This window comes from Microcaecilia unicolor, chromosome 10 (assembly GCF_901765095.1).
Source record: "Microcaecilia unicolor chromosome 10, aMicUni1.1, whole genome shotgun sequence".
Taxonomy (NCBI): Eukaryota; Metazoa; Chordata; class Amphibia; order Gymnophiona; family Siphonopidae; genus Microcaecilia; species Microcaecilia unicolor.
In genome coordinates this window covers 14309519-14336466 of record NC_044040.1, presented here as the reverse complement: position 1 = coordinate 14336466, position 26948 = coordinate 14309519, and the positions used below count along the sequence as shown (strand labels likewise).

The 26948-nt window shown below is 43.9% G+C and overlaps 1 protein-coding gene across 1 annotated transcript in view; it reads left to right on the top strand.

The window, feature by feature from the left end:
• Positions 1 to 26948, top strand: part of PLXNA4 (plexin A4) — a 944413-nt gene that overhangs the window by 31010 nt on the left and 886455 nt on the right. The window contains 1 exon segment of the mRNA XM_030216701.1: positions 15716 to 15898. Coding sequence (XP_030072561.1) covers positions 15716 to 15898 — 183 coding nt within the window.

Below are 26948 nucleotides of genomic sequence, written 5' to 3'. Positions count from 1 at the left end.
TCTAGTGGCGTCTTCGGGGGGGGGGGGGGCAGGAGACTAAGTTCTTACTGCTATGTAGATGACATCAACCTGGTTTTCTGTGCCGACCCCCACAATCCAGACCTCTCACTGTTGCATCACTGTCTCACCAAGTTCATCACCTTCTCCAGCAGAACTGATTGATCCTTAATCCATCCAAACTGTCACACCCTATTAGTAGTCTGCCAAGAAAGCATCATGCAAATGGTGGGCTGTTTGTGACTTTGTACTTTACCCTTTACCCAAGTCTACCTTTACCCTTTAACTTTATTGTGATTGGACAGCAGCAGGGGTGGATGGACAGTAAAGGCTGCTGCCTCCACACTGCTGCGTTGCTGCCTCCCCCCACTGCCTCCCATCCCACACACTACAACCCTCCTACTGCCACATCTGCTGCCCCCCTCCTGCATACTACAGTCCCCTGAGTCTCAGTGGGCCCTTCCCGGTCCTACCTTGAAGGGTCCTTGGTGGCCTGGTGGCTTCTTCTTTCCTGCCTACTACTGCTATTCTGGCCGGCACTGCCATGTGTTCAAACTGGGTGCCAAGACTTCCCAATGGTAGTCTTGTGGGTCTCAACAGTCTTGCGGAGACTGCCTCAGGTAGTCTCAGCAGCCATTTTGAAAACATGGTGACATAGGGCAGAATAGCAGCACTGGGCAGGTAAGACTGTTGTTCTTTTCTGCCCACGCAGAGGCCACTAGACCACCAGGGCCCTTCAAGGTGGGACTGGGGAGGGCCCAGTGAGGTGGGGGGGGGAGAGCCTCTGGGCCCTCGGGCACTGCCCGGTTGCCCGAATGGTCAGTCCACCCCTGGACAATGGTGAGCCCTGTTTAACTTATTGTGAACCGTGCATAGACGGTCGGTAGCCCAACTGTTTGGGGAGGCTAAAGGGGGCGGAGCTTACCTCCATACGCTCTGTGGCAGCGACGTCAATGAAGAAAAAGACACTACAGTCTCGCCGCCAGCTTCTCCCTTCTCTCTGCACACAGTGTCCCGCCCTCGCGGAAACAGGAAATGCATCACCGCAGAAGGTGGGACACTGTGTGCAGAGAGAAGGGAGAAGCTGGCGGCGAGTCTGTAGTCTTTTTCTTCATTGACGTCACTGCCACGGAAATAAAAGGTCAAAATGGGGCGGGCTGCATCGCAAACGGAAGTCCACAATTGGGCTGTGTGGGCTTAGCCTCCCCAAGCCTCTTATACGGGGCGCCTATGGAACCGTGTTAAGGTAAATTTTGGAAACAGAGCTAATTTGGGGTGGGAAATCTTTTATGCAATAAAGATTTTTGGTTTCTTGTTCTTAATTACATCTTGACTATTTCACTAATTGTTTTCTCACAATGAAAGTGTAGAGTATATTGTGTAGATCAGTGAAATAAACCCCTACTTTTAATGCCTTTTGAACTCTATTGTTAAGACAGCAGAATATGAAAAATGTACAAGGGTGTGAAGACTTTTGCGGGGAACTGTAATTAAATTAACTATATTTCCTTTTATAAAGAAAAAAGTATAGTAAAATATGTGTTTTCTTAGCAAAGAGTATAATTGAGAGAGAGAGAGAGAGAGTAGGATAAAAGGAAGATCATGCACAGGAGAACAGAAACTACAACCGTTTATCTGTAGAACCTGCTCCTCTTTTATTCCTTCTGAATTCTCTGTAACAAAGGCAATCTTGAGCCTACGGTTGCTGGCAAGGAGTGTTACCTTCATTTTTTTATTACATTTGTACCCTGCGCTTTCCCACTCATGGCAGGCTCAATGCGGCTTACATGGGGCAATGGAGGGTTAAGTAACTTGCCCAGAGTCACAAGGAGCTGCCTGTGCCGGGAATGGAACTCAGTTCCTCAGTTCCCCAGGACCAAAGTCCACCACCCTAACCACTAGGCCACTCCTCCACTGTTGCTACTATTTGAGATTCTACATGGAATGTTGCTATTCCATGTAGAAGTCGGCCCTTGCAGATCACCAATGTGGCCGTGCAGGCTTCTGCTTCTGTGAGTCTGACGTCCTGCACATACATGCAGGACGTCAGACTCACAGAAACAGAAGCCTGCGCAGCCTTCTACATGGAATGTTGCTAGTGGAATAGCAACATTCCATGTAGAATCTCCAATAGTAGCAACCATAGGAGCCAACTTTTCAAAATTAATGGGGGTGCTAAGCCCAATGGAAATAACCCCTCCCTGGACAAATACAAGGAATTTTCTCAATATTGGGGGTGCTCAAGCACCCACTGCACCGGCCCCCATGGTAGCAACATTCCATGTAGAATCTCCAATAGTAGCAACATTCCGTGTAGAATCTCCAATAGTAGCAACATTCCATGTAGAATCTCCAATAGTATCTATTTTATTTTTGTTACATTTGTACCCCGCGCTTTCCCACTCATGGCAGGCTCAATGCGGCAATGGAGGGTTAAGTGACTTGCCCAGAGTCACAAGGAGCTGCCTGAGCCTGAAGTGGGAATCGAACTCAGTTCTTCAGTTTCTCAGGATCAGAGTCCACCACCATAACCACTAGGCCACTCCCTCTCAGGAAACCATTGTTTGAGATCAATGAAGGGGAAGGATTTTGATTTGTGACAGAGTACTGACATGTTGTTGGTGCTTCCATACCAGTGAAAATGTTATAACTATAGGGGCTTAAAATTGAGGAAGAGTTTCTAGGTGTACGTAGTGCTTTGAAGTGGCAGAATGTTTATGGTAAGTACATAACTGTTGCCATACTGGGGCAGATCTCAGTATCCCGTTTCCAACAGGGGCCAATCCAGGTCACAAGCGCCTGGCAAGATCCCAGCAAGTAAAACAGATTTTATGCTGCTTATCCTAGAAATAAGCAGTGGATTTTCCCCAAGTCTATTTATTTATTTGTTACATTTGTATCCTACATTTTCCCACCTTTTTGCAGGCTCAATGTGGCTTACATTGTACCGGAGAGGCGTTCGCCAATTCCGGTAGTGAAACAAATACATGATGATATTGTAGTCGAATAAAGATACATGTGTTTCTGGTACAATTTTGTGGACCAGAGTGCAGATGTTGAAGGTAATTCATTCTTTGATTGGAAGCCAGTGCAGTTTTTCTCGGAGGGGTTTGGCACTATCGAATCGCGATTTACCAAATATCAGTCTGGCCGCTGTGTTTTGAGCAGATACAAATATCATAATTTGAAGCTGATGCTTGAGTTGGTGAGGAGTCAGATTCTTACTGAATGGATCTCATTGTGGTAAGTACTGCTTGCTTTCCCCAGGGAAGGGATACTCAGGCACTGTGTTGAAATGTCCATTTAGAAAGATGGCAAGAGTCCCAATGGTGATCAGCAAGAGGGCGGCCCAGAAACAGATCTTATCGATGACCTTCCCAATCAGTTTCCAGTTCAGCATTTCAGCATCCACACTGTTCATTTTATTAATGGCTTATGGACTTTTCTTTTTGGAAATTAGCCAAACCTTTTTTAAACCCTGCTATGCTAAGTGCTTTTACCACATTCTCTAGCAATGAATTCCATTGTTTTATGTGATTGTGAACCGTTTCACTGTATCAATTCGAGAGGCAGTATATATATATTTATCACACGTAATAAACCATAAACCATTTGAATTCTGGAGATGAAAATGGTAACAGAATTCAAAAATGCGTGGGATAAACATAAAGGAATCCTGTTCAGAAGGCATGGATCCTCAGAAGCTTAGCGGAGATTGGGTGGCAGAGCCTGTGCTGGGAGGCGGGGCTAGTGCTGGGCAGACTTCTACGGTCTGTGCCCTGAAAATGGCAGATACAAATCAAGGTCAGGTATATACATAAAGTAGCACATATGAGTTTATCTTGTTGGGCAGACTGGATGGACCGTACAGGTCTTTCTCTGCCATCATCTACTATCTTACTATGTGATGACTTAAGGTCCAAACCTACAAGTGTGGCACTTATCTACAGGAATGGGTCAAGTTTCTTTTCACGTGGGCTCACTGATGTGTCCAATTCACTTGGATGTCCCAGAAATTCCAGATACGTCATCTAATGGGTTCTGAATTTCAAGGTCTGATTACTTACAGTCAGCAGAAACAGAAGTGTATTCCCAGAATAAGATGGGAAACACATGTATACATTTTTGGCACGTGCAAGATGTCTCCAAACTGTGCTCTCTTGAGATCTCTGCCTTGTGTCAATTTCTACCTGTAATGTGATCTTCACATGCAAATGCTGTTATTTATATGTGGACATCCTTATAAAATGACCCATCCCCCCCCCCTTTTTTAAGGTAGTGAAAAGAGAGCCAGGTTGCTACTCCTTGAATCGGAAGAGTTGCTTCAAGTGTGTGGGAAAAGGATGTATTCTGTTTGGAATCGGAGGAAGGACTGCCAGATGGGTGAAACTTCTTGGGTTGCAGTCTGAGAGGAATTCAGCAGATGCTGGATCTATTAAAGAGAGAGAGAGTCTGCATGAACAGGGCGAGTCCAACAATTAGGCATGCCTAGGCAGTTGCCTAGGCCACAGCAAAGAGCAGCTCCAGTCAAAGCAAAACAATAGATCCTAACAGCTACACAAACTCAAAGATTCATCAGCACATCCCGCCCACAGGAAACTGTATTAGAGATGGCAGGATGCAGCAGAGGAAAGACCCAGGAGCTGGCTGAAGGCAGCCTGTCATGCTGGTGCTGCTGCTGCCGGTGACTGATATAACTTTACAGGACCATGGGAGAGTGAGAGAGATGAGGGAGCAGGGCTGGACCCACAGGGAGGGGGACAGAGGACAGTGAAAGAGACTGGATCGGAGGAGGGGAGAGATGCTGGTCCAAGGGAGTGATAGATGCTAAACCTGTGTGTGTGTGTGTGTGCGCGGAGGGGGGGGGGACACAGAATTTGCATAGCAGAAAGGAGTGCAAGAATGATCCTAGATAAGTGGGGTGTGGAAGATGTTAAAGAGGGCAGGAGAAAGGATGTAGCCTTGAGGGACACTGGAGAAGAGAGGGAGAGGTGGGGCAGAGGATTGATTGAAGGAGAGTTGACAAGAGAGGTAGCTTGAAAACCATGAAAGTAGGGTGCCAGAAAGACCGATAGAATTGAGGTAGTGAGGAAGGAGCGAGTGGTCAATCAGGTCAAAGGTGAAGGAGAGGTCAAGTGAGGTAATGATGACCGAGAAGCACTGGTCCAGGGAGATGTAGAAACGTCTCGGTGCTGTGATGACGGAAGCCGGACTGGTACGGGTGAAGGCTGTTCCTTTGTTCTATATGTTGGTTTAATTAAGTGTGGACAACTTACTCCAGAATTATAGAGAGAAATGCAGCATTTTCTCCACTGGTAAATTAGCGCCTTTTCACTTATCACTGCTGTGTACAATCTATTAGTTAATCAGCAGCATTACACAATTATCACTATACTGTACACTCCACTGGTAAATCAATGACCTGTGAGGTGATTTTAGCACTATTAACGAGATGCCAAATAATTGTCACCTTGTGAAAATTCCATCAGAATAGTTAAGTATTTGCTTCAGTTCATTCAGTGATTCCTAGCCAGTGAGCGGAATAGTAGCCTACTGGTAGAGTTGTAGGCTAAAAAACGAGCAAAGCCAACAGTCAAATCCGGTTTTTCCCTCTTCGCTTTTGCAGACTGAGTGGTCTGTTTCATTTAGAGTTATCCGGTGATGATCGTGTCTTAATTGACAAAAAAAAATGTTCATTTCAGCCTTTCCAAACTGCAAATCAGATGTCGTCATTTTTTTGAAATGATGAAATGTTTTTATCCTGTCATTTCCTGTCTGTCATTTAAAAAAAAGGATTTTGTTTCATTTCATTTATTTCTGCATTTTAGCACCTGGAAAACAACCAAATAAAATCAAAGGTTTTCCCATTGACACCCCTAATATGTGGACTTGTTTGTGGTGTGAGGGAAATCTGTACTAAAGTCTATTTGTGCGACAGGGCAATAGCAGAATTCATTCAAGCACTTTAGGTTTTCCCACTGGATCAGTCAGATTATTCAGAACTCCTTCATTTGCTTTCTCTCTCTTGTTCATCGCTTTTCCTCTTTCATACACTCTCCCTTCTGATGAGTATCTCTCTTCTGTCGAAGCAGTGCGCGTCCCTTGTGGGGCAGGAGGTGGCTTAGTTGCTAGGACTTGATAGATGAAGCACTGTTTCATTTGAAAAATTGATGTAAAAAGCATACGTTGAGTTAAGTCCAGTAAAATGGCGTGACTTGTCACTTTACTGATTTTCTTTTCTCACTATTTTGTCCTTTCTCTGGAAGCATTAAGGCAAAGAAATTTGACCTTGAAATCTCCCAGGCCCAAAGCCCAGTTGGTTGACTTATGACCTTTACGATTTCTGTCCGGTACATGTAATCCCAAAATGCCCAAGAGTTAAACAAAGGTAAATGATACCTGTTGGCACAGACACTTAACGGGCTGCTAAGATGGCCTCATTATGCTTGTTTACATGATAAGCTAATTGGCTACTGTCCCTGAACTGGATGGACCAGCAGCACCCGTGAACCGGGGGGGGGGGGGGGGGGGGGGCAATGATGCAACAATTAACTCCAGGACTCAAGGGTCCTGAAGTGTCTCTATGCCAAGGAACAGTCTTACTTGTATAATAGTCTGAGGGCTTTCTTCAGCACCTTGAGGACATTTTTCTGCAATTCTGGGTATCCGTTTGAGGCTTTGAAAAAAAAAATTTGCTTAAAATAATGAAATTGATTCTCAAGGGTTAAAATGAGGATGTGAACAGGCAAGCAAAAATTCCCTTGACTGTGTAGTATACTTTGACATTAACAATAGACTGCTGGGGTGTGTGTGAGCAAGTAGGGCTGGGGGTGTGTGTGTGGGCAAGTGGGGCTGGGGGGGCTGGGCAAATGGGGCTGGGGTTTTAATGATCTCGGGGGCAGGTGGAGGCTGGGGCGAGTCACTGGACATGGAAGGGAGGGGGAGGATAGGGGGCAAAAGAGAATCGCTGGACATGGAGGGGAGGGAGGAGAATCATTCTGGACATGGATTGGATGGGATGGCAGGGGAGGGCAGGGCAGGGGAGAGAGGAGAATGGAGAATTGCTGGGCAGGGGAGAGAGGAGAATGGAGAATTGCTGGACATGGATGGGAGGGAAAGGCAGGGAAGAGAGAACTGCTGGAGTTGGATAGGAGGGGCTAGGAGAGGAGGGCAGGGGAGAGAGGAGAATCGCTGGACATGGAGGGGAGAGAGGAGAATCGTTCTGGACATGGATTGGATGGGATGGCAGGGTAGGGGAGAGAGGAGAATGGAGAATTGCTGGGCAGAGGAGAATGGAGAACTGCTGGACATGGATGGAAGGGAAAGGCAGGGAAGAGAGAATTGCTGGACTTGGATAGGACAGGAGGGGAGGGCAGGGGAGAGAGGAGAATCACTGGACATGAGAGGGGAGGGCAGGGGAGAGAGGAGACATGATGGACATGGATGGAGGGGAGGGAAGATAGGAAGGAGATGCACATGGATGGGATGGCAGGGGAGGAAGGAGAAATGCTGGAAATGGATGGAGAGGAGAGCAGAGCAGGAGATAGAGGAGAAATGCTGGACATGGAAGAAGAAAGGAGGAAAGTAAAGAAATAAATGGAAAGGAAGCCCTGGAAACGGAGATAAGAGAACAGATAGAGAGCAGCAGAATCAGACACTTGGACCAGTATGGATAGAAAACAGTCACCAGACAACAAAGGTAGAAAAAAATCATTTTATTTTCATTTTAGTGTTTGGAATTTGTCCAATTTGAGAATTTACATCTGCTGTCTTATTTTGCACTGGGTATACTGGAGCTGTAACATCTTACAGAAATGATTTATAATGAAAAAAAATCACAAGTTATTGTTTTTCTCCTATACAAGTATATTTTCAATGATGTCTGTTTAAATGCACCATGGCTGGTATAAGGGGTGTGGCTAATGTGAGTGTGGCTATCATAGGGGTGGAGCCATATGTGGTGACCCCGCCCATTTTCTACAAAAAAAAGCACTGTAAAATACTATCGGTTATACATGTTGAGAAGCTAAACTTCCAATCAGATTTTTGAATTCCCTTGGAGAACATGATGATAACTTTGTTGAAGTCTGTATCACAGAAGCATTCACATGCGTATTAAACAGCAAATATGGCATAGGCCATTCTAGGTTCCCAAGAAAGTCAGGAAGGACCTATCGCAGATTGTGCTTTTCAGAATGCTCAAAAAAATTCAGAGTTGGCAGGGCCAGCCAGATGGCTCAGCAGCAGTATGTTGAAATGTGGGACCTGGGTTTGATTCCTAGATCACTTCTTTTGTCCTCCTGGCAGACTAAGGTTGAGGATACCACAGAAACCACATCTACAGTTCCTGAAGAGAAGCAATCCTTGGCCTTCACTTAACAGTCACACATGGGAAATGATGTTATAAACCTTTGAACTTTTTATATAGACACCTTGTTATAAAATTAGCTCTCAAATGTCTAGATGTGGAGACCAGGCATGGCCATAAGTTCTGAAGGGAGTTCAGTTGTATGAACCCTGACCAAAGACCATCCTTGCGGTGCCAGACTTAAAAGGGAAGAAGAGGCATATAAAGTAGGGGTAATGCTCTCATGGTTGCAGCAAATGAATGCTCATAGCTCTCATTTCCAGCCCTGGTTCAGGCTGGAAAAGAGGAGGAAACTATCAACCCTACGTCATCCTCATCAAAAATGATCCAACTGGCCTCGGATATGGAAAATGCTCTTCTTGCGTTTCTCTGGATTTGTAAACAGGAAGGGACATAACAGAGGTGAGAAAGAGATGGGAACAATAGACACCTGTCTTTCTCTCAGCTTTTGTACAACTATCTAGTCATGATTGGGCTAAATTCTCATTCATTAAAATTGGCAAATTGAGCTTTTCCTGCATTACAAGATCCTCGGTGAAATTGTTCTGCCTCTGGTTCTGACTGACCATTTTACTTATTGAACTAGGGGAAGTGAAGGACGCCATGTAAATAATGTTAGAGAGACCATATGGGTGACATGGGACTGTCGAGAACACAGCAGTCTGGCCTTGATATAATGATCACACTCTTCTCTTGTCTTCCAAAAACTGATGGAGATTAGTTCTGCTGATTTTTCATCCCTGGTGACATTATCCAGAGAAAGAGAGACAAAGAGGAGAGTGCTGTAATACAATTTATTCCTTCTAATGAGGAAATGACCTGTAACTTGTGAAAGACATGGCCTAATTGGTTCAAGTTGAAGCAGGCAAAACAGAAAACGTGAACATTAGTGGCACCCCGGCTTCAATTATCTTTGAAACTGTGTCTTTTTTTTTATAGCCTTTGCTGTTTTTTATAATTCCATTTGTAGATGTAGGGGCTGGGCATATGCCATGTTGCCCTAGCACCAGGGCTTAATTTGTAGACAAAAAGAAACTGTAGATTCAAGGGAGGGAGCAGGCCAGAGGCAGAAGCAACAGGAGAAGAGGGGCCAGATTAGAGGGACTGTTCTCTGCTCTGCTCCTGGCTCCCCTCTTTCCTTCCTCTTTTTTTCTGCAGGTTGCCTGGAAGGGAGAAGCTGGAGATAGTGATGAGACTATGTACCAGGTCATTGCCCCCCTCCCCAAATTAAGCCCCTGCATAGCATTGAGATGTTAAAGCAGCATTGTCTTCTACAAAACTCAAATTTGCATTGCCAGTTGGGGTAAGGTTTAAGAAATTATTAAGACACTTCTCCTGGTGTGTTTCTACTATGATGTGAGACACAGTAGATATAGGATTTTAGCCAAGTTGGCCTGTTTAAGAGGAAGGTGTTGTTATTGGATCAGAAGCCAAATGGCTATATAGCTCTGGAAGTGGGCTCCACAACTGAAAATGTAGCCTTCTCACCACAGGTTCACATAAATGGTAAGCATCTGGGGCTTGCAGTTCCCCACCAGTTAAAGTCTTGGTCCGACCAACTGAGAATAGGGAGAAGAGGAAGCATGGCCTATTGCAGCTGGTGGAGCTCATTACTCTTGCAATGGAAGAGAAAGACGGAGCTGATCAAGAAACCCAACTTTCAAATAAAGATAGGTAGTCCTCATGTTGCAGTCGGGGATGGACTTCCCATTAGGTACAGTGTCTATCGGCTTCTGCATCAGGGGTTAAAAGTGGTTAGTCTTGTGGTATTACTGCTAAGGCTGACCCTAGTGGTAGTACTGTGAGACAGCCTTTAGAGGTTGTGGCTGCCATTTTTCAGCAGGAGCTGCCAAAGGTAGGAGTGAGTGGGGCACTGTATCCACTGGACCACCAGGGATGGTCAGGTAGGCTGGGAAGGTGGGTACTACTTGGGTATTAGCAGGACTTTTATGTTGGGGTTGGATTCAGGAAGGGGATTGGAATGGGGAGGGCCACATCGTGCAGGTGGGGACTTCCTTTGTTGGGATCGGTTGCCGTTCCAGGATGGGGGATTGGAATTGGGGGATGGGCTGAGGGTACAGTTACTGTGATCTTTTTCAGAGAGAGGTGGATGGTGATGAAGTCCACACCTATACCTGCAGCAAGTCCTCTGCTGTAAACAAGCAAAGTTGGTCTGAGGTACTGTAGCTGCTGGAGTCCAAAGGATCTCGCTTACTTTGACAGTGTAATGTTTGTCAAGGTCCACCAAGGAAAAGCTCGCCTGCAGCTGTCTAGGAAATGAACACTTGTACCTGTCTCCACCCTTCCTTTTGCAGCCTCTGCTATATAGGTGTATAACTAGGCTTGTTACCTGGCATTTAATGTCTGAAGGAAAGAAAAGGCTGAAGTGTCCGTCAAGGCAATAAGACTGTATTTAATGGCCATAGCTGAAACGAGCCTGTTGCTGGATCCTCTGCAGGATGCCACACTCGGCACTGTGGCGTCCCTTCCAGGCAGAGGTAAGCAATGGTGTCAATAGCCATGGAAGAATGAAGTAAATAACGGTGTTCCTAAGTAACAAAATCTAGGCTATGGAGTAGATGTCGGCATGTGCCAGAGCACCCGGTCAGAAATGTGCTAAGATCAGTTCCCTGTTATAATAATTTCAATTGCTATAACAACAGCTACAGCCTGGTTTTCTGCAGACAGCTGGTGAGGAGGCTTTGCCATCTCGGTGCATTTTTCACTGTAGTGGGTGTAAAAAATAAGATTTTAACCACTAAACTGAACACACGCAGGCTGGAAATCACAGTGTCGTGGCTTCCAGGAAAAAAAAGGACTTGTGCCCCCCTCTTGGACTGAGTTCTGTAACTAGGAAGAAGCTGCAACACATTCCCTTGAGATCACCAGCGATTTGCATCAATTTCCAGAGAGAAATACATACGTACCTATCAGTGTCTATATTGAAAACAGCAGTTTTGTGCTATAATAAATGTATTTTTCTTTCAACATCCATGGGCCTGTATAGTGGTGTGTGTATAAATCTACTTTGATGGTTATTTTAGAAGCTCTGTTCATGCTTTGGACCTATGAAAACCATCATTTAGACACCCATATAGCAGGGACGTCCAAATCCCGATGTTATAAGCCAAGATAAGGACATCCGAAACTGCAGTGTGATGGGAGCATGGTCTGGGTCTGTTTTGGACGAGACTAGGGAGGGACCAAAATAGGGATGTCCAACTCTGATTGCCGAAGGAGAAGGGACGTCCATGTTCAAAAATATGGCGGTCCGTGTTTAGACCTGGTATTTTGCACATCCAGTTTATAGAAAGGTGCTCTGATCGAGCGGTTCTCAACTGGAAGCGGTAAAGGAAGTCACGGGGGTATTTCTCAGTGTTCGGTTTGCTCACAGTTTAAAAAAAAAAGAAGAAAGAAAGAAAAGAAAATTACAAATGGCCAGTGGCGTACCAAGGGGGGGCGGTGGTGGGTGCACGCCGCTGGGGGGTGCCGCGGCGCGCACCTGCTCCGAGTTCGCTAAACTTCTTTGCTCGTTCGCTGCAGCTCCCTCTGCCCCGGAACAGGTTACTTCTTGTTCCTGGGTAGAGGGAGCCGCAGCGAACGAGCAAAGAAGTTTAGCGAACTCGGAGCAGGCGCGTGCCACGGCACCCCCCAGCGGTGTGCACCCGGGGGGGGGTGTCATTTCGCTGGAGGGGGGGAGGTCTAATTTAGTGGGGAGGGGGCACGCTGCACCCGGGGGGGGGGGGGGAGGGGCGCATCGGCGCTCCGCCCCGGGTGCCATCCAGGCAAGGAACGCCACTGCAAATGGCTATAGTGGGATTTGAACAGATGCCTTGACTCTTGCCCTGGTTCTCAGCCAGCTGCTTTGACCATTAGGCTGTTCCTCCACGTGGATAGCCATGTGGCTTTTTTGTAATATGGACGTTGCTATGCTGTCCGAAAGACTTCCACGTCCGTTGTTTTGCCCTCATTCATAGTTTGGCTGTATCAGTTTATAAAGTGGATGCTCATACTGGACATAACAGCACTTGGACTTCCGTTTCTCATTTATTTTAGGACAGGCTGTATGTGGGCAGATCCTGTTCTAACATACATGAGAAATGGATGTCCACATGTGACGTACAGACTTGGACGTCCATTTTCTGAGTTGGATTTCCTTTCTAAAATATGGTTCCACACGCATAGCTCTATGTTTAGAGCAAAAGGGGCAAGGTGAGGGTATTCTGGGGTATATACGTGATACAAATGGTCGCTGATGTTCAGTTTATATACGTTTAGATTATATGTCAGACTCACAAGTGGAAAACCCAGTTATAACTTGGGCCATCTGAGCCAAACAAATTATCTTTTCATATGAAAGGCAATGCTGTAATATCCTTAGATCATCTGAGAGCAATTAAACATATATTAATGACTGCATTGTTCATTTAACAATCCAGAATCTAGTTTTCAATGGCTTTGGTATAGAAAACCTAGCAATACCTGCTGTTCTTTGGGCCAATGCATGCAAGTGGACTATAGAAATGGTGTGTTCGATTGCTATTGAAGGGGTAGTCACTGTTGGCACTTCAGTAAAGTTGAGGGATGGAGTCTTGGAAGCGATTTTCTTTCAGTCTTTGTGTAGGTACCAGCTCTGTGGATGCTCTTGAGCACCCCAAGTATTAAATCTACTTCCCATGCCACCTCTTCAATCTCATCACGGGTCTGGGAGATTTAAGAACAGACACAGGAGGAAGATCTGACGTTAGAGATATTCAAGAAACCACATAAGAACATAAGTGTTGCTATACTGGGGTGTTGCTATACTGGGACAGACCAAAGGTCCATCAAGCCCAGTATCCTGTTCTCAACAATGGCCAACCCAGGTCAAAAGTAACTGGCAGAATCACAGAACAGTAAAACAGATTTTATACTGCTAAGCAGTGGATTTTCCCAAGTCCATCTTAATAATGGCTTATGAACTTTTCTTTTAGGAAATTATCTAAACCTTTTTTAAACCCTGCTAAGCTAACTGCTTTTGCCACATTCTCTGTCAACGAATTCCAAAGTTTAATTACACGTTGAATGAAGAAATAATTTCAATAGTTTATTTTAAATTTACTACTTAATATTTTTGGGACGAGTAAACAAGTGATTCATGTATACCTGTTCCACTCCACTCAGTATTTTATTGACCTCTATCATATCTCCCCTCAGCCTTCTCTTCTTCAAGCTGAAGAGCCCTGGCCACTTTAGCCTTTCCTCATAGGGAAGTCATCCCATCCCCTTTAGCATTTTTGTTACCCTTATCTGTATCTTTTCTAATTCTGTTATGTATTTTTTTTGAGATTCGGTGTCCAGAATTGCACCCAGTATTTGAGGTGTGGTTGCACCATGGAGCGATACAAAGGCATTATAACATCCTCATTTTTGTTTTCCATTCCTTTCCTGATAGTACCTAACATTCTATTTGCTTTCTGAGTAGAGGGTTTCAATGTGTCGTCAACGATAACACCTTGATCCTTTGACCTGGATTATTTATGCTTTCTTAGGGGCATAAAATGATATAGATAACATCTTTCATTTTTAACTTATTGCCTGGGAGTGAACCTCCTGATTTATCATGAATCCTGAAACTATGGTTTCTTTAGCCAAGGAAAACATTTTGAAGAGTTTACCTTGATATACTGCATGGTTAGTGGTTGCTTCCAAAGACTGAAAGGAAATTTGAGTGACCAGATGTCCCATTCTTTCTGAATACCATAGTAACATAATAGGTAACTGTAAATAAACCCCAATTGACTCATCCAGTCTGTTTATTTACTCCAGCCTACATTGCTAAGGATTTATCCTGGCCGCAAGCCATAGTACCTTCACCCTCTAGCGTACCTAGGGTGGGGTGGTGGGGATGGTCTACCCTGGGTGCCGGCAGGAAGGGAGTGCGTGGAGCAGGTGTGCGGCTGTTGGCTCTGCCGGTCCCCTGTCCCCTCTGACATCAACTTCCTGTTCCAGGGCAGGGGACCAACAGAGCTGTGAACTTTGCTCCTGCCTTGTGCACCCCCTTGCTTGGAGGAGGAGGTTGTGCTCCACCTGGGGGTGGGGGGTGCACCACCCCTGGTGCCATATAAGGTAGATGTGCCATTGCCTTCAGCTGTGATAGGATATTGGTCTTTAGGTCAATTTTGTTCTATTTTACTTAGATTCTATAACATCTTGGGTGTATGAGCATACATGTACCTACAGGTATATTTAATCTAGCACCTAGAACCTCCCACCCATTTCAAGTTTTACCACAAAGCTTTGTAATAATTGAACAGTTACGAAAACTAGCAAGACTGTTGTCCAAACATCCATAGTTACCTACATTCCCCCATCATGGGTGCCAACGCTTTAATAAAATTGGGTGTCATACAGTTGAAAGACGGCACAATCAATGGGTCAGTGGCAGTGAAATGAACAGATACAGTGGTAGGAGTGGCAGTGGAAAGGCAGTTGAGTAGCGACAGTGGAGCAGATGTCAGTAGTTCTACCAAGGCAGGCAGGCAGGCAGCAGCCACTGAGGGAGCAGAAGTGGAGGGAACAATAGTGGGGGTGAGGATTGATGGCAGCCACCTGTGCTTCTCTGTGCGTCTACATCAAGGGGTTGGTTTCACCGTCTCTGACATGGCCACAGAATCACAGAAAGCTGATATTTAGTACACTGAAATACTTTAAGAGGAAGTGAGGCCTTACTGAATGTCTACTAGTATGCAAATTGCTGAGGAAAAAGAATCTTTGAAGTTTGTCGGTAAACACCATGTCATCGGGTCTCAAAAAGCCCAAAGGTAAAGGGCCATAACAAGGCTTCTCTAGGATTTGGTGATGGCATTATAATGTTCTCCACCTCAAATTTCCAGTAAACAAAGTAGGTTAAACTGGAGGAGTTATTTTGGTTCTACAAATAACGCACTTTATAATGTATACGGAAAATACCTTTATGCATTTCCCGAGAAAGCACTGAGGTCCTTTCCCTAATATCTTCTCTTGTTTCATTGGAAACATAAATAATCAGGAAAAGCATTATCAAGCACTTGTACCGACAGAAGAGCAGACTTTAATAAGGGTCGATACAAGCGAGCCATAGCCTTGGTGATGTTCTGGACAGTGTTCCTTCAAAGAGGAGCTCTGACCTGTGTGTGAGAGCCTGTCTCCGCTGCATTCTGCCATGATACATCAGCCTGAACCTGACCTCTGAAATGAATACTCTTGTATGTACCAAAATAGTCTCATTGTGGGTCCACATAGAGTCAATTGACCTTGAAACCTTGGCCTTTGATGATTCGTTTTGTTCAAAAGTCTTACATTTATTTGTATCTTTTTTCCATTTCACAGCTGTTAATCATTGATGATAATTTCTGCGGTCTGGATATGAATGCCCCCTTGGGGGTATCTGAAATGGTCTGGGGATTCCCCATCTTCACCGAAGACAGGGATAGGATGACATCTGTCATCGCCTACGTCTACAAGGACCACTCTCTGGCATTTGTGGGCACCAAAAGTGGCAAGCTGAAGAAGGTAGGACACTGGGTACTAATACTTTGGCTGAGGTGTCAGGGAAAAGGCCTGGCCTGAGAATGTCATCAGTGGAAACATGAGTTGAAGCAGATAGATGACTCTGATAGAATGCATACAGTAGGGGACAGTCCAATGAAATCAGAAAATTGAACATTCAAAATATTCAATATTCAAAATATATCACCTACTCTCCAAAAATGGTCTTGGCCTAATAGTTTTCTGACCTGTGTGTGATCTACCATACTACTTGGTTCTAAAGTGTGTTTGAATACCATTTTTTGGAGAGGTGCAATAAAGATGCAAATTCTTGCTCTTATTACTGGACCTGATATTCAGCCGGCACAGTCACCATCTTAAGGTAAGTGTCGGCACTGGCGCTTAACTTAATATGTATATTCAGCGTCACTATATGTTTCTACTTGTTTAGTGGTGACCATCGGCACTATCGCTTTAGTTAAAGCGACGGCAAACCCATTGCGGGCATACCGCTTGCTAATTTGGAACTACCGCCAGCCCAACATGGCCGCCGGTGGTAGTTCCGACTGGTGCATGTGCCATTTCCGGCACTCTGTAATTTATTTTTCTGTAGTGTGGTGCTAACTCGGCAGTATTTGGGCATTTCTGCCAGATTACCGTGGGAGCCCTTACCTCAGTGGGTGGCAGGAAGTGCTCCCCGCCGCATGGCCACGTGGTAAAGGTTATTTTACTGCATGGCCATTTTTTTTGGCATTTTACCCACTGCGGTAAAAAGGGCCGTGGCGTGCAGGAAAAATGGCCCCAGCCGCTACCGCAGGGCCTCTTTTCTCCGCAGCTTATTTAAAGAACCCCTTACTCATTTAGGATTACATTCTATAAATGGCAGTTAAAAAAATCAGCGCTGAAGAAAATAGCGCTTAGTGGTATTCTATAAATGGCGCTTAAAGTTAGGCAGCATTTATAGAACATTCCTTAGCGCTGAGAACCACGACTACAATCCCCGCGCTTAAATTAGGTATGGAGCCCCTTTATATTATAACAATGCACACAAATTAAGGGAAGGCCCTGGACCCGTGTATAAATTTTAAATGCATACATTTTAATTAAATCCAATTAGCACCAATAAATTGCTTGTTTTAAGAACTCAATTATCGACCCTAATTTGCTCATTCAGTTAATTAGCGCATACAATTTTTAGTGACATTTATAGAATGTGGGATTAGTGGCTGAATATCATCACTGAATGGATAATTTCTGGTTCAGCATCTGTCCCTCCTCTGAGCCCCAAATTAAATGGTTAATATCTGGCTGTTTAGTGATTTAAACAAATAAATATTACCCGTATAATGCTTTAAAATCTGTATAAAACCCATGACCTGCTTTTGATGTTGGGCTTTTTTATTAGTATTGACGTTGGTGTCATTGAAAAGCATTTAGGTCCCAATTTAATAAATAGCGCTCAAAGTTAGATGCCGTTTAGAGAAGAGCGCCTAGTGCCGGGATTTACACCTAATTTTAGGCACCCAAATTTATACCAACAAAACTCTGGTGTAAGTCCTAGTTCCTAAAGGGCCCTTTTACTAAGGCGCCTATGCGTGTACAACGCGCATCAAATTGGAATTACTGCCCTGCTACTGCATGTCCCAGGCAGGATTTCCATTTTTGTTGCACATCCAAAACAAGCAGTAGAAATTTTCTACCACGTGGCGCTTGCTCAGCAGTAATTGGCAGTGTATGTGCACTGACTATTACCGCCCGGTTAATGCATGAGACCTTACCGTTAAGTTAGTGGGTGGCGGTAAGGTCTCATGCCAAAAATGGACACGAGCTGGCTTTAATTTTGCCGCACATCCATTTTCAGCCACAAGAAAAGGCCCTTTTTTTTGCAGGCACGCTGAAAAATAGACCTTTGCACATCCAAAACACGCACTTACACCAGTGCAGGCCATTTTTCGGCACACCTTAGCAAAAGGGCCCCTAAATTAGATGTGGATCCCCCTTATTCAATAAGTGCGTACATAAATTGCAGGAACACCCCAGATCTGCCCATGATCCTTCCATGTCTGTGCCCATGTTTTGAAACGCATGTAGATCCCGGTGCTGAAAAATGCACATGTAAATTTTAATTAATGACAATTAGCACTGATAGCGCTAATTGGCTTGTTATTCTATTGTGTGCGGAAACTAGGTGTGCGCCCAAATTTCCACACAAAGATTTTAGCCCCATCTATAGAATTAGGCCGATAATGTCAAATGTGATGTCTTGAAATGCAACGCTGTTACCTTCATGGTTCTGGGTGGTTCAGAAAGTAGATGGCCAAAGAGAGAACCTGAGATAGCGTTGCATTACTTTATAGACCTAGTGTATGGTTTCCAAACGTTTGTTTAATCTTTGACATCTGTACTTTATCCAGCTAACATGGCTTGTGAGTGCATGATCATTTCTAGCAAGGGCCTGCACATTGGTTGACTAGGTATCTTCAGCGTGGAAGACCTACTTCTTTGCCAAGACCTACTCCTCACTTTATACCGCTGCTTGATGCACCCTCCCTGGCTCCTACCCTGCTAGTTCACCCTGTTAGATGCTTCTCCCCCTGCACACTCCTTGAATACTCTTCTAAGTTTTCCTATTCTGTATTTTATTTAATGTTTGTAAGCCACATTGTGCCTGCATGAGTGGGAAAATGTGGGATATACGTGAACAATAAATAAATACATAAAACAAAGAGGCAGACCTTGTGAGAAAAAACAGTCTTTATGTGTTAACTAACAGCTCCCAGGAATTCAAACATCTGTGCCCGACATGGCCATGTTTCGCCTGGAATACCGGCTGCATCAAGGGCAAGATTACCAGCTGGTGTAAAGCTATAGACCTCACCTAGGTCCTAGTATATATAAGTTAGGTTGTCGTAGCAAGTTTGTCTCACTATTTGTACAAAAGTTTGTCTCACTATTTGTACATCCAGCAAAAGGAGCATTGTGTGCTTCATTTTATCAGCTGGACCAGCCAAGGTGAGGTATGTAGTTTTATTCCAGCTGGTAATCTTGCCCCTGATGCAGCCTGTATCTCAGGCGAAACGTGGCTATGACGGGCACAGATGTTTGAGCTTTTAGTTAACAAATAAAACTGTGTTTCTTCTCACAAGGTCTATTTTATCTTCCTTGTTGGATTTGTTGAACGGCTTGACTTGTTGTTTTCTGACTAGATATACTGAAAATAGCTTGGCCGGACTTTGCTTGTGATGTAAACATCATGTCATAGAAACCATGTGCTACAAATGTCTATTATGATATCCGGAGGGGAGTTGGTGCTGCATTGTTTAGTTGGCTTTTAAAAGGAGCTATTTGGGTGCATCTGTGCGGTAGCTGGGAATTTTGGTGCATGTTGATTATTTGTGATTGCCCATCATGGCTATTTCTTCTGTTATCAAAGTGTTTGAGTAAGACAGAGACCTAATGCATTTTACAGAAACCAGAACGTCAAAGAATGCTGTCAGGGCAGCTGAAAAATACTTTGAGTAGAAGGTTTTTTTCATTTAGCCCCAGTCACCCAGCCATAAATGGTAAGGAATGGTGATGGGTTTCTCCGCATTGACATGAAGAAGTAGAGTTGTTAGGATTTCTCCCCAAAATATCATTTACGTTCTGTATATAAAAAATGGCTGCACTCTGCAGTCCAGTAGACCAGACTTGAAATCTGCTTTACCAACCAACAAGCTGCTCTCTAAGAGGTGAAGTGTGATTATTGATGAATGCTGCATGGGCTGCACATCTGTCCATTGGTTTTTGTAGTCTGTCTAGTTAGTTTTGCAGGAAAAGAAAAAAAATAGATTCTTTGATTGTTTAAGTTCTTGGTGACTCCAAGCCATCTGCATCAGCTAGCATCCTGTGGACTCGTAGCCAATTGCTCTAGCACTACCCATGGCCACTTCTGACAGGCAGTGGACAACGCTCCAGATGAAAAAAATGTTTATTAAACAATGAACAAGACCCGACACAGCTGTGTTTCGGCCAAATAGGCCTGCATCAGGAGTCTCTTGTACTAAATAAAGTCATCCACTTGAAGTATTTGTCGTCGTCATGAATGGATAAAAAAACTTCATGCGCTGAAATATAGCAAAGGCTTTTGCGGTTAGTGAAAACTGCGAGATAAAAGCTGTAATTGTAACTGTTTTTTGTTACAACTACGAGCTTTTATCTCGCAGTTTTCATTGACCACAGACGCCTTCTATATATTTCAGCTCACAGAGCGCATGAAGTTTTTTTAAAAATCCATTCATGATGACGACAAATACTTCGTCAGTGAATTTTCATGTCCCCTTTAAACTTGTCTGGTGTTAACGTTAATTCAGTGATTCTCAACTTAGTCCTTGAGACACCTACCAGTAAGGTTTTCAGGATACCCACAATGAATACGCAAGAGAGAGAGAGTGCATGCAAATCGACCTCATGCATATTCATTGTGGATGTTCTGAAAATCTGACTGGTTAGCTGTTGCCCCCAGGACTGGGCTGAGAGCCCCTGCATTAATTGTTTGCCAGCAGACATAGATTGTGGACTATATCTTTTGGGCCAGTCGGTACAATGGTGTGTGAAAGTCTGGAATAGCATTGATACAAGTCCATCCTCACTTTAGCTGGCACAAGTCCCAGAACTCCGATTCCAAGTCCTGGAGGGCTTAGCCCAAGGACAAATGCAAATCCTGGAGGTGCAAGAGGCCTCTCTCCTGCAGTGCACAAACAGATTGCAGGGTGAATGGGGCAGAGCCCCAGCTAGTTAAACTTCCTGAGCCAAGCTCATCTCTGGCCCTATTCAATCCAGCCTACCCTCTACCTTTTTAGAGGATGCTTTTAAATTTTAATCCCTTGTTCTTCTGTTTAGGGACAGGCTTATGAACCTCAACACGTATATGCAGGGAGAGAGGAGATATGATAGAGATGTTTAAGTATCTCAAGGGCATTAACGTGCAGGAAGCGAGCCTTTTTCAACTGAAAGAAAACTCTGGAGCGAGGGGGCATACGATGAATTTAAGAGGGAATAGGTTTAGTAGTAATCTAAGAAAGTATTATTTCACGAAAGGGTGGTGGAAGCATGGAATGGCCTCCCGGTGGAGGTTGTGGAGTCGAGGACTGTGTCAGAATTTAAGAAGGCATGGGTTAAGCACGTGGGATCACTTAGGAAAAGGAAGAGTTAGGGGTTACAGAGGATGGACAGACTGGATGGGCCATTTGGCCTTTATTTGCCGTCATGTTTCTATTCCCCATAATAAGTAAAAGTCTCTCACTTGTTTGTATTCAATGCTTATTTCAGAATTTTGCACACCATTGTAGATCTTGGAGTGGCTGCCAGTTGTTTCTCTAGTCTTTATTAAGATTCAGGTCAGGTCATCAAATCTGAACCATTTCTAAGGAATTCTGGAGCTCGTAGTTCAGTTCTTCCTATGAAAATCCGAAATCCCTTGAGTTTCAGCTTGTTAATTCGCTAGCGAGGCGGCTGTGCTTTTTATACCCAAAATGATGAATTTGCATAACTATAATGGGATGACTGGGATATTAAAATGAACTGTCTTGTGCCTGCAGTGTAACTTTCTACATTGTGTAAAACAATAGTAATATAATGTTGCAATATATTAAAATTATTTTCCATGTTTGAAATTTATACTACTCTGGCTTTATACTATACCTATCAACTAATAGTAAGCAAGTCATTTTGTTTAATAGTGATGTCTCTGGAGACGTACAGTGATGTGCAAAAGTTTGAAATAAGTACCGTCTTCTGAATACAAACAGGACAAATAAGAGATTTGGGAGTTTCATTTATTATGGGAAATGATTATAACCAATTGGCCTGATATTCAAAATGATTTAACTGGGCTGGAGCACTTCGTGCCTGGTTAAATTGCACTGGCCAGCCCGACTGCTAATATTAATTAGCTCTTAACTGCATAGCTGCTAAATATTACCACTGACTGCCACAGCGCTATCCAGTTACTCCTGGGGCAGCGTCAAGGTGGACCTGGAAGTTATACGGGCAGTGCTTGTACCTGGTTAGCTAATTGGACAGGATGGACCACATCCAACGCTGCCATAACTGTGCCTGGATAACTATCTAGCAGGTCGATGCTCAGCTCAGAACTCCGGTGCTATAGCGAACAGCGCAGAAAAGTAGCTCCCCAATACTCAACACTAATTAGATGCAAATAATATGCACGCTGTGAGACCAAAATAAGGGGGAGGAACGTGCCTGGCACACGCACACAGGAGTTTCATGGTAAATGTGGCTTTTGTATGCACGCCCAGGTAAACCTGGAAGTGAAGCATACATTGGCACTGTTCCTCTGCACCTTTAAATATAAGTACATAAGTAATGCCACACTGGGAAAAGACCAAAGGTCCATCGAGCCCAGCATCCTGTCCACGACAGCGGCCAATCCAGGCCAAGGGCACCTGGAGAGCTTCCCAAACGTACAAACATTCTTTACATGTTATTCCTGGAATTGTGGATTTTTCCCAAGTCCATTTAGTAGTGGTTTATGGACTTGTCCTTTAAGAAACCGTCTAACCCCTTTTTAAACTCTGCCAACTAAGCCTTTCAAAAAAAGATTTTCACTGGAAAACTTATATTTAAATGCAGAAAACAGGTGCCAACCTTTTGCTTTCATTTTCAGCATTGCTCGGACTTGCACACATGTTTGTTACTCCCAGCACTTAAGAGGCTTGCAGGGCCTTCCTTCCGCTTCCAAATTCAATCCAAACCAGCAGAGTTTAAGGAGAAAATCATGGGAAATCCTCTCTTCAAACACCCCAATGCCAGTGGTAAGGGCGGCTTTGTTTTGTGAGCTGTTCTCTGAGCATTTGGAAGGGAATAAAAAATGACCTCATTGACATTTGTTTGACTACATTTAAATACTATTTGCGCTAATCTTTGGGGCATGTGTTTCCTGCGCTAGAGCCCCCTGAACATTCTACACAGATTAACGCTGCCGCTAGTCCAGTGCTAATCGGCTCTTAACGCCAGCATTAGGTTGATAGGTATGGCTCTACCAAACACCTAGTATTCAATGCAGGTAGCTGGATAGCTTACCGGGCATATATAGGGATGCATAATATGAGATCTGCCATGCCCAGTTAGCTACCCAGGCACTGGCATTGAATACCTGGGGTACCCAGACCAGTGGCGTACCAATGGGGGGGGCGGTGGGGGCGGTCCACCCCGAGGTTACTTCCTGTTCCGGGGCAGAGGGAGCTGCAGCGAACAAACGAAGTTTAGCGAATTTGGAGGAGCAGGCGCATGCTGCGGCACCCCCCCCAGTGGCGTGCATCCGGGGGTGTGTCATTTCGCCGGGGGGGGGGAGGTGTCATCTAGTGGGGGGGGGGGGGGAGGGTGCATCGGCGCTCCGCCCCGGGTGCCATCCAGGCCAGGAATGCCACTGACCCAGACAATTGCCAGATTTACCCCAGCTCTGCTCCTGGGTTGTCTGGGCAGTAACCAAATGGATCTACAGTGATCAGTGTTACTATTCAGCTGTACTATCCACTATCTCTTAATTGGCTATAAGAATAGTTTATTAACTTGGACGTGGCTTGAGAAGATCTGATAGTTTCTCCTTATTATGTAAAATTTCATTGGATAACGTTGTTTTGTGTTTAAAATTTTCCAGGGCTTAGTTCTGGATTACACGTGTTCTATGATTAAAATGTTGACCTCAAAATAATCATTTAAGACGTTCATTCCCGTCATACAAAGGGTTGCATTTTAAAAGGTTCTTTACAGGCTTATCCTCCTGTCAGGTAACGAAAATGTGGAATTCTTTGCCAGGTCCTGTAATTTCTCTCTTTCAATATGTATTTTTCCGCAAATTACTTAAGGCAGCTTTATTTAGAAAGTATGTGCTTTCAGGTTAAACTTGGATTAATTGAATTTGTTTCTTATAATTTGAGATTGCAATTTTCAATCCCTGTTTTTGTGTTGGTTTATTTATTTATTTATGTAACACTTATACCCCGCGTTTTCCCACTTATTAGCAGGTTCAATGCGGCTTACGTAGAATATCAGGTTTACAAAGTAACATAGAAAGGATATGGCTGTAATATAGTAGATAAAGAGGTGATCGTTTAGAAGAGGGTAGGTAAGGTGGGTAAGGGAGGAGGATGGTAGAGGTAGGGGAGTGGGTGTGTATTGGGATTAGCGTGTTGTTTAGTGTGGGAGAAAGTATATAGTGAGGGGTAGGAATAGGGATGTACTTAGAAAGGATTAAACAGGGGAGTATATTCCAGGTTCTGTCTTCATAGTCTGATCTGGGTAGCGCAGATGGACTCATAGTTAATAATGGAATCTAAGTTACACTAGCATTGCATAATGGAATCTAAGTTACACCAACATTCCATAATGGAATCTAAGTTACACTAGCATTCCATAATTTTTTTTATTTATTTGTAACACTTATACCCCGCGTTTCCCCACTTATTAGCAGGTTCAATGCGGCTTACGTAGAATATCAGGTTTACAAAGTAACATAGAAAGGATATGGCTGTAATATAGTAGATAAAGAGGTGATCGTTTAGAAGAGGGTAGGTAAGGTGGGTAAGGGAGGAGGATGGTAGAGGTAGGGGAGTGGGAGGAGGGTGTGTATTGGGATTAGCATGTTGTTTAGTGTGGGAGAAAGTGTATAGGGAGGAGTAGGAATAGGGATGTACTTAGGATTAAATAGGGGAGCATATTCCAGGTTCTGTCTTCATAGTCTGATCTGGGTAGCTCAGATAGATTCATAGTTAAGTTAGTTTCTAGTTTGGATTGTTTTTTTTTAGACTGTATTTTTCTGCAAGTCATTTAAGATAGTTTTCCTTAGATGATATGTACTTTCAGGTTAAACGTGGATCAACGCTATACTTCTTTTATAAACTGAGATTGTATTTTTTAATTTGAGTTTTGTAAACTCCCAGTTTAACTAGGCTGGTTTAAAAAAAAAAAAGCAATCCACTCCGAACTTGAATTAGGAGTGAGCGGAGTATAAATTTATGGGTAATGTTATGTGCCATTGAATATTAATGGTTGGGCTGGCCAGCACGGTTTAATCTGGTAGAAACCTTTACTACGAGGTTAAGTCATTTTGAATATTGGGCCCCGAATACTCAAGCCTAATTTTTCAGTGGTGGTCAGTGATGTCAGAAATGCTGACGGCCTGCCACGGGATGAATATCGGCTGGAAGACGGGTGTAAAAGGAGCCCGAGGGGTTAAGATTTAAAAGCAGCCCCCCCCCCCCCGAAAAGTGGGCCTTTAGGCTGGATTTGATCTGTAGGGTTGCCAACCAGCCTGGCCATTTTTCCTCTGACCAGGCTAAAACCGGCATTAGAAAAAGCTTGTTTTTCTGCTGCTGTAATGATCTGGCAGGCGGAGTCCCTGCTGTGATTTATAGGCAGTAGCACATTAATCCTTCTATAAGATAAGATAAATGCTCTTCCTTTTGCTTCTGGTGTCAAGACTGCACAATAAGCCTTTGTTTTCTGCTGTACCACAAACTTTATAAGAACTGTGTAGCAAAGTGCTGTTATTCATGGATGAGAAATTTTCTGTTTTGGGGAGTTATGTCATCTTCACTCTAAACCAGATGTTCTCAACCCAGTCCTCAGGTCACACCTGGCCAGTCCAAGTTTTCAGGATACCCGCCATGAATATGCATGAGATAGAGTTGCATAGAATGGAGGGTAGTGCATGCAAATCTCTCTCATGCATATTCATGGTGAGTATCCTGAAAACCTGACTGTCCAGGTGTGCCCCGAGGACTGGGTTGAAAACTTCTGCGATAAACCTCAGATGAATAGTACATCGGAGGTGAAATAATTGGAACACTCCTACCTTTGTGTTCAATTCTGGTCGCCACATCTTAAAAAAGATATAGTGGAATTAGAAAAGGTGCAGAGAAGGGCGACGAAAATGATAAAGGGGATGGGACGACTTCACTATGAGGAAAGGATGAAGCATCTAGGGCTCTTCAGCTTGGAGAAGAGACGGCTGAGGGGAGATATGATAGAGGTCTATAAAATAATGAGTGGAGTTGAACAGGTAGACGTGAAGCGTCTGTTTACGCTGTCCAGAAATACTAGGACTAGGGGGCATATGATGAAGCTATAAAGTAGTAAATTTAAAATGAATTGGAGAAAAATTTTCTTCACTCAACGTGTAATTAAACTCTGGAATTCGTTGCCAGAGAATGTGGTAAAGGCAGTTAGCTTAGCTGAGTTTTAAAAAGGTTTGGACGGCTTCCTAAAGGAAAAGTCCATAGACCGTTATTAAATGGACTTGGGGAAAATCCACTATTTCTGGGATAAGCAGTATACAATGTTTTGTATTTTTTGGGGATCTTGCCAGGTATTTGTGACCTGGATTGGCCACTGTTGGAAAGAGAATGCTGGGCTTGATGGACCTTTGGTCTGTCTTAGTATGGCAAGACTTATGTACTTATGATATGTGATTTTTTTTTTTCTAAAATGTAATTGTACTGCTTCAGCCATTAGCTCTACTCTGAGCCTCACAGCAGATTTATTTTTTCCCAGAGGGTTTTAGAGAGCAGTGTAATTTGAAGTTTCAAAAGAACTTTGCTGGAGGCGACTTATATCTTCCAAAGAATTGTATATCAGCCCTCTGCTTAAGATGAGAACTTTTTTGTTAATTACTTAGGGCCTTGTTTACTAAGGTGCATTAGAGTTTTTAATGCGCCTACAGTTAGCATGCGCATTAACTGTGTAGACGCCTATAGAGATATTGTAGACATGTACATGGTTAATACGCATTAAAAACGCTAATGCACCTATAATGCGATTTAGTAAACAGGGCCCTTAAAGTGTAAGGACTGTATATGAGCAAGTTTGTGCTTTTAGAACATACAGATTTACCTTAAGCTTTGTAAAAGCAGTGTATCGAAGTGTAGAGATTCTGAAGAGCTGTATATGGCCCTGCTTTGAAGGATGTTATAATATAATGTATTGGAGATGACATTGTTAGAACACGTGTCCTACTTTTTGAGATGTGAACACAAGAGTAGCCATACTGGGTCAGACCAATGGTCCATCTAGC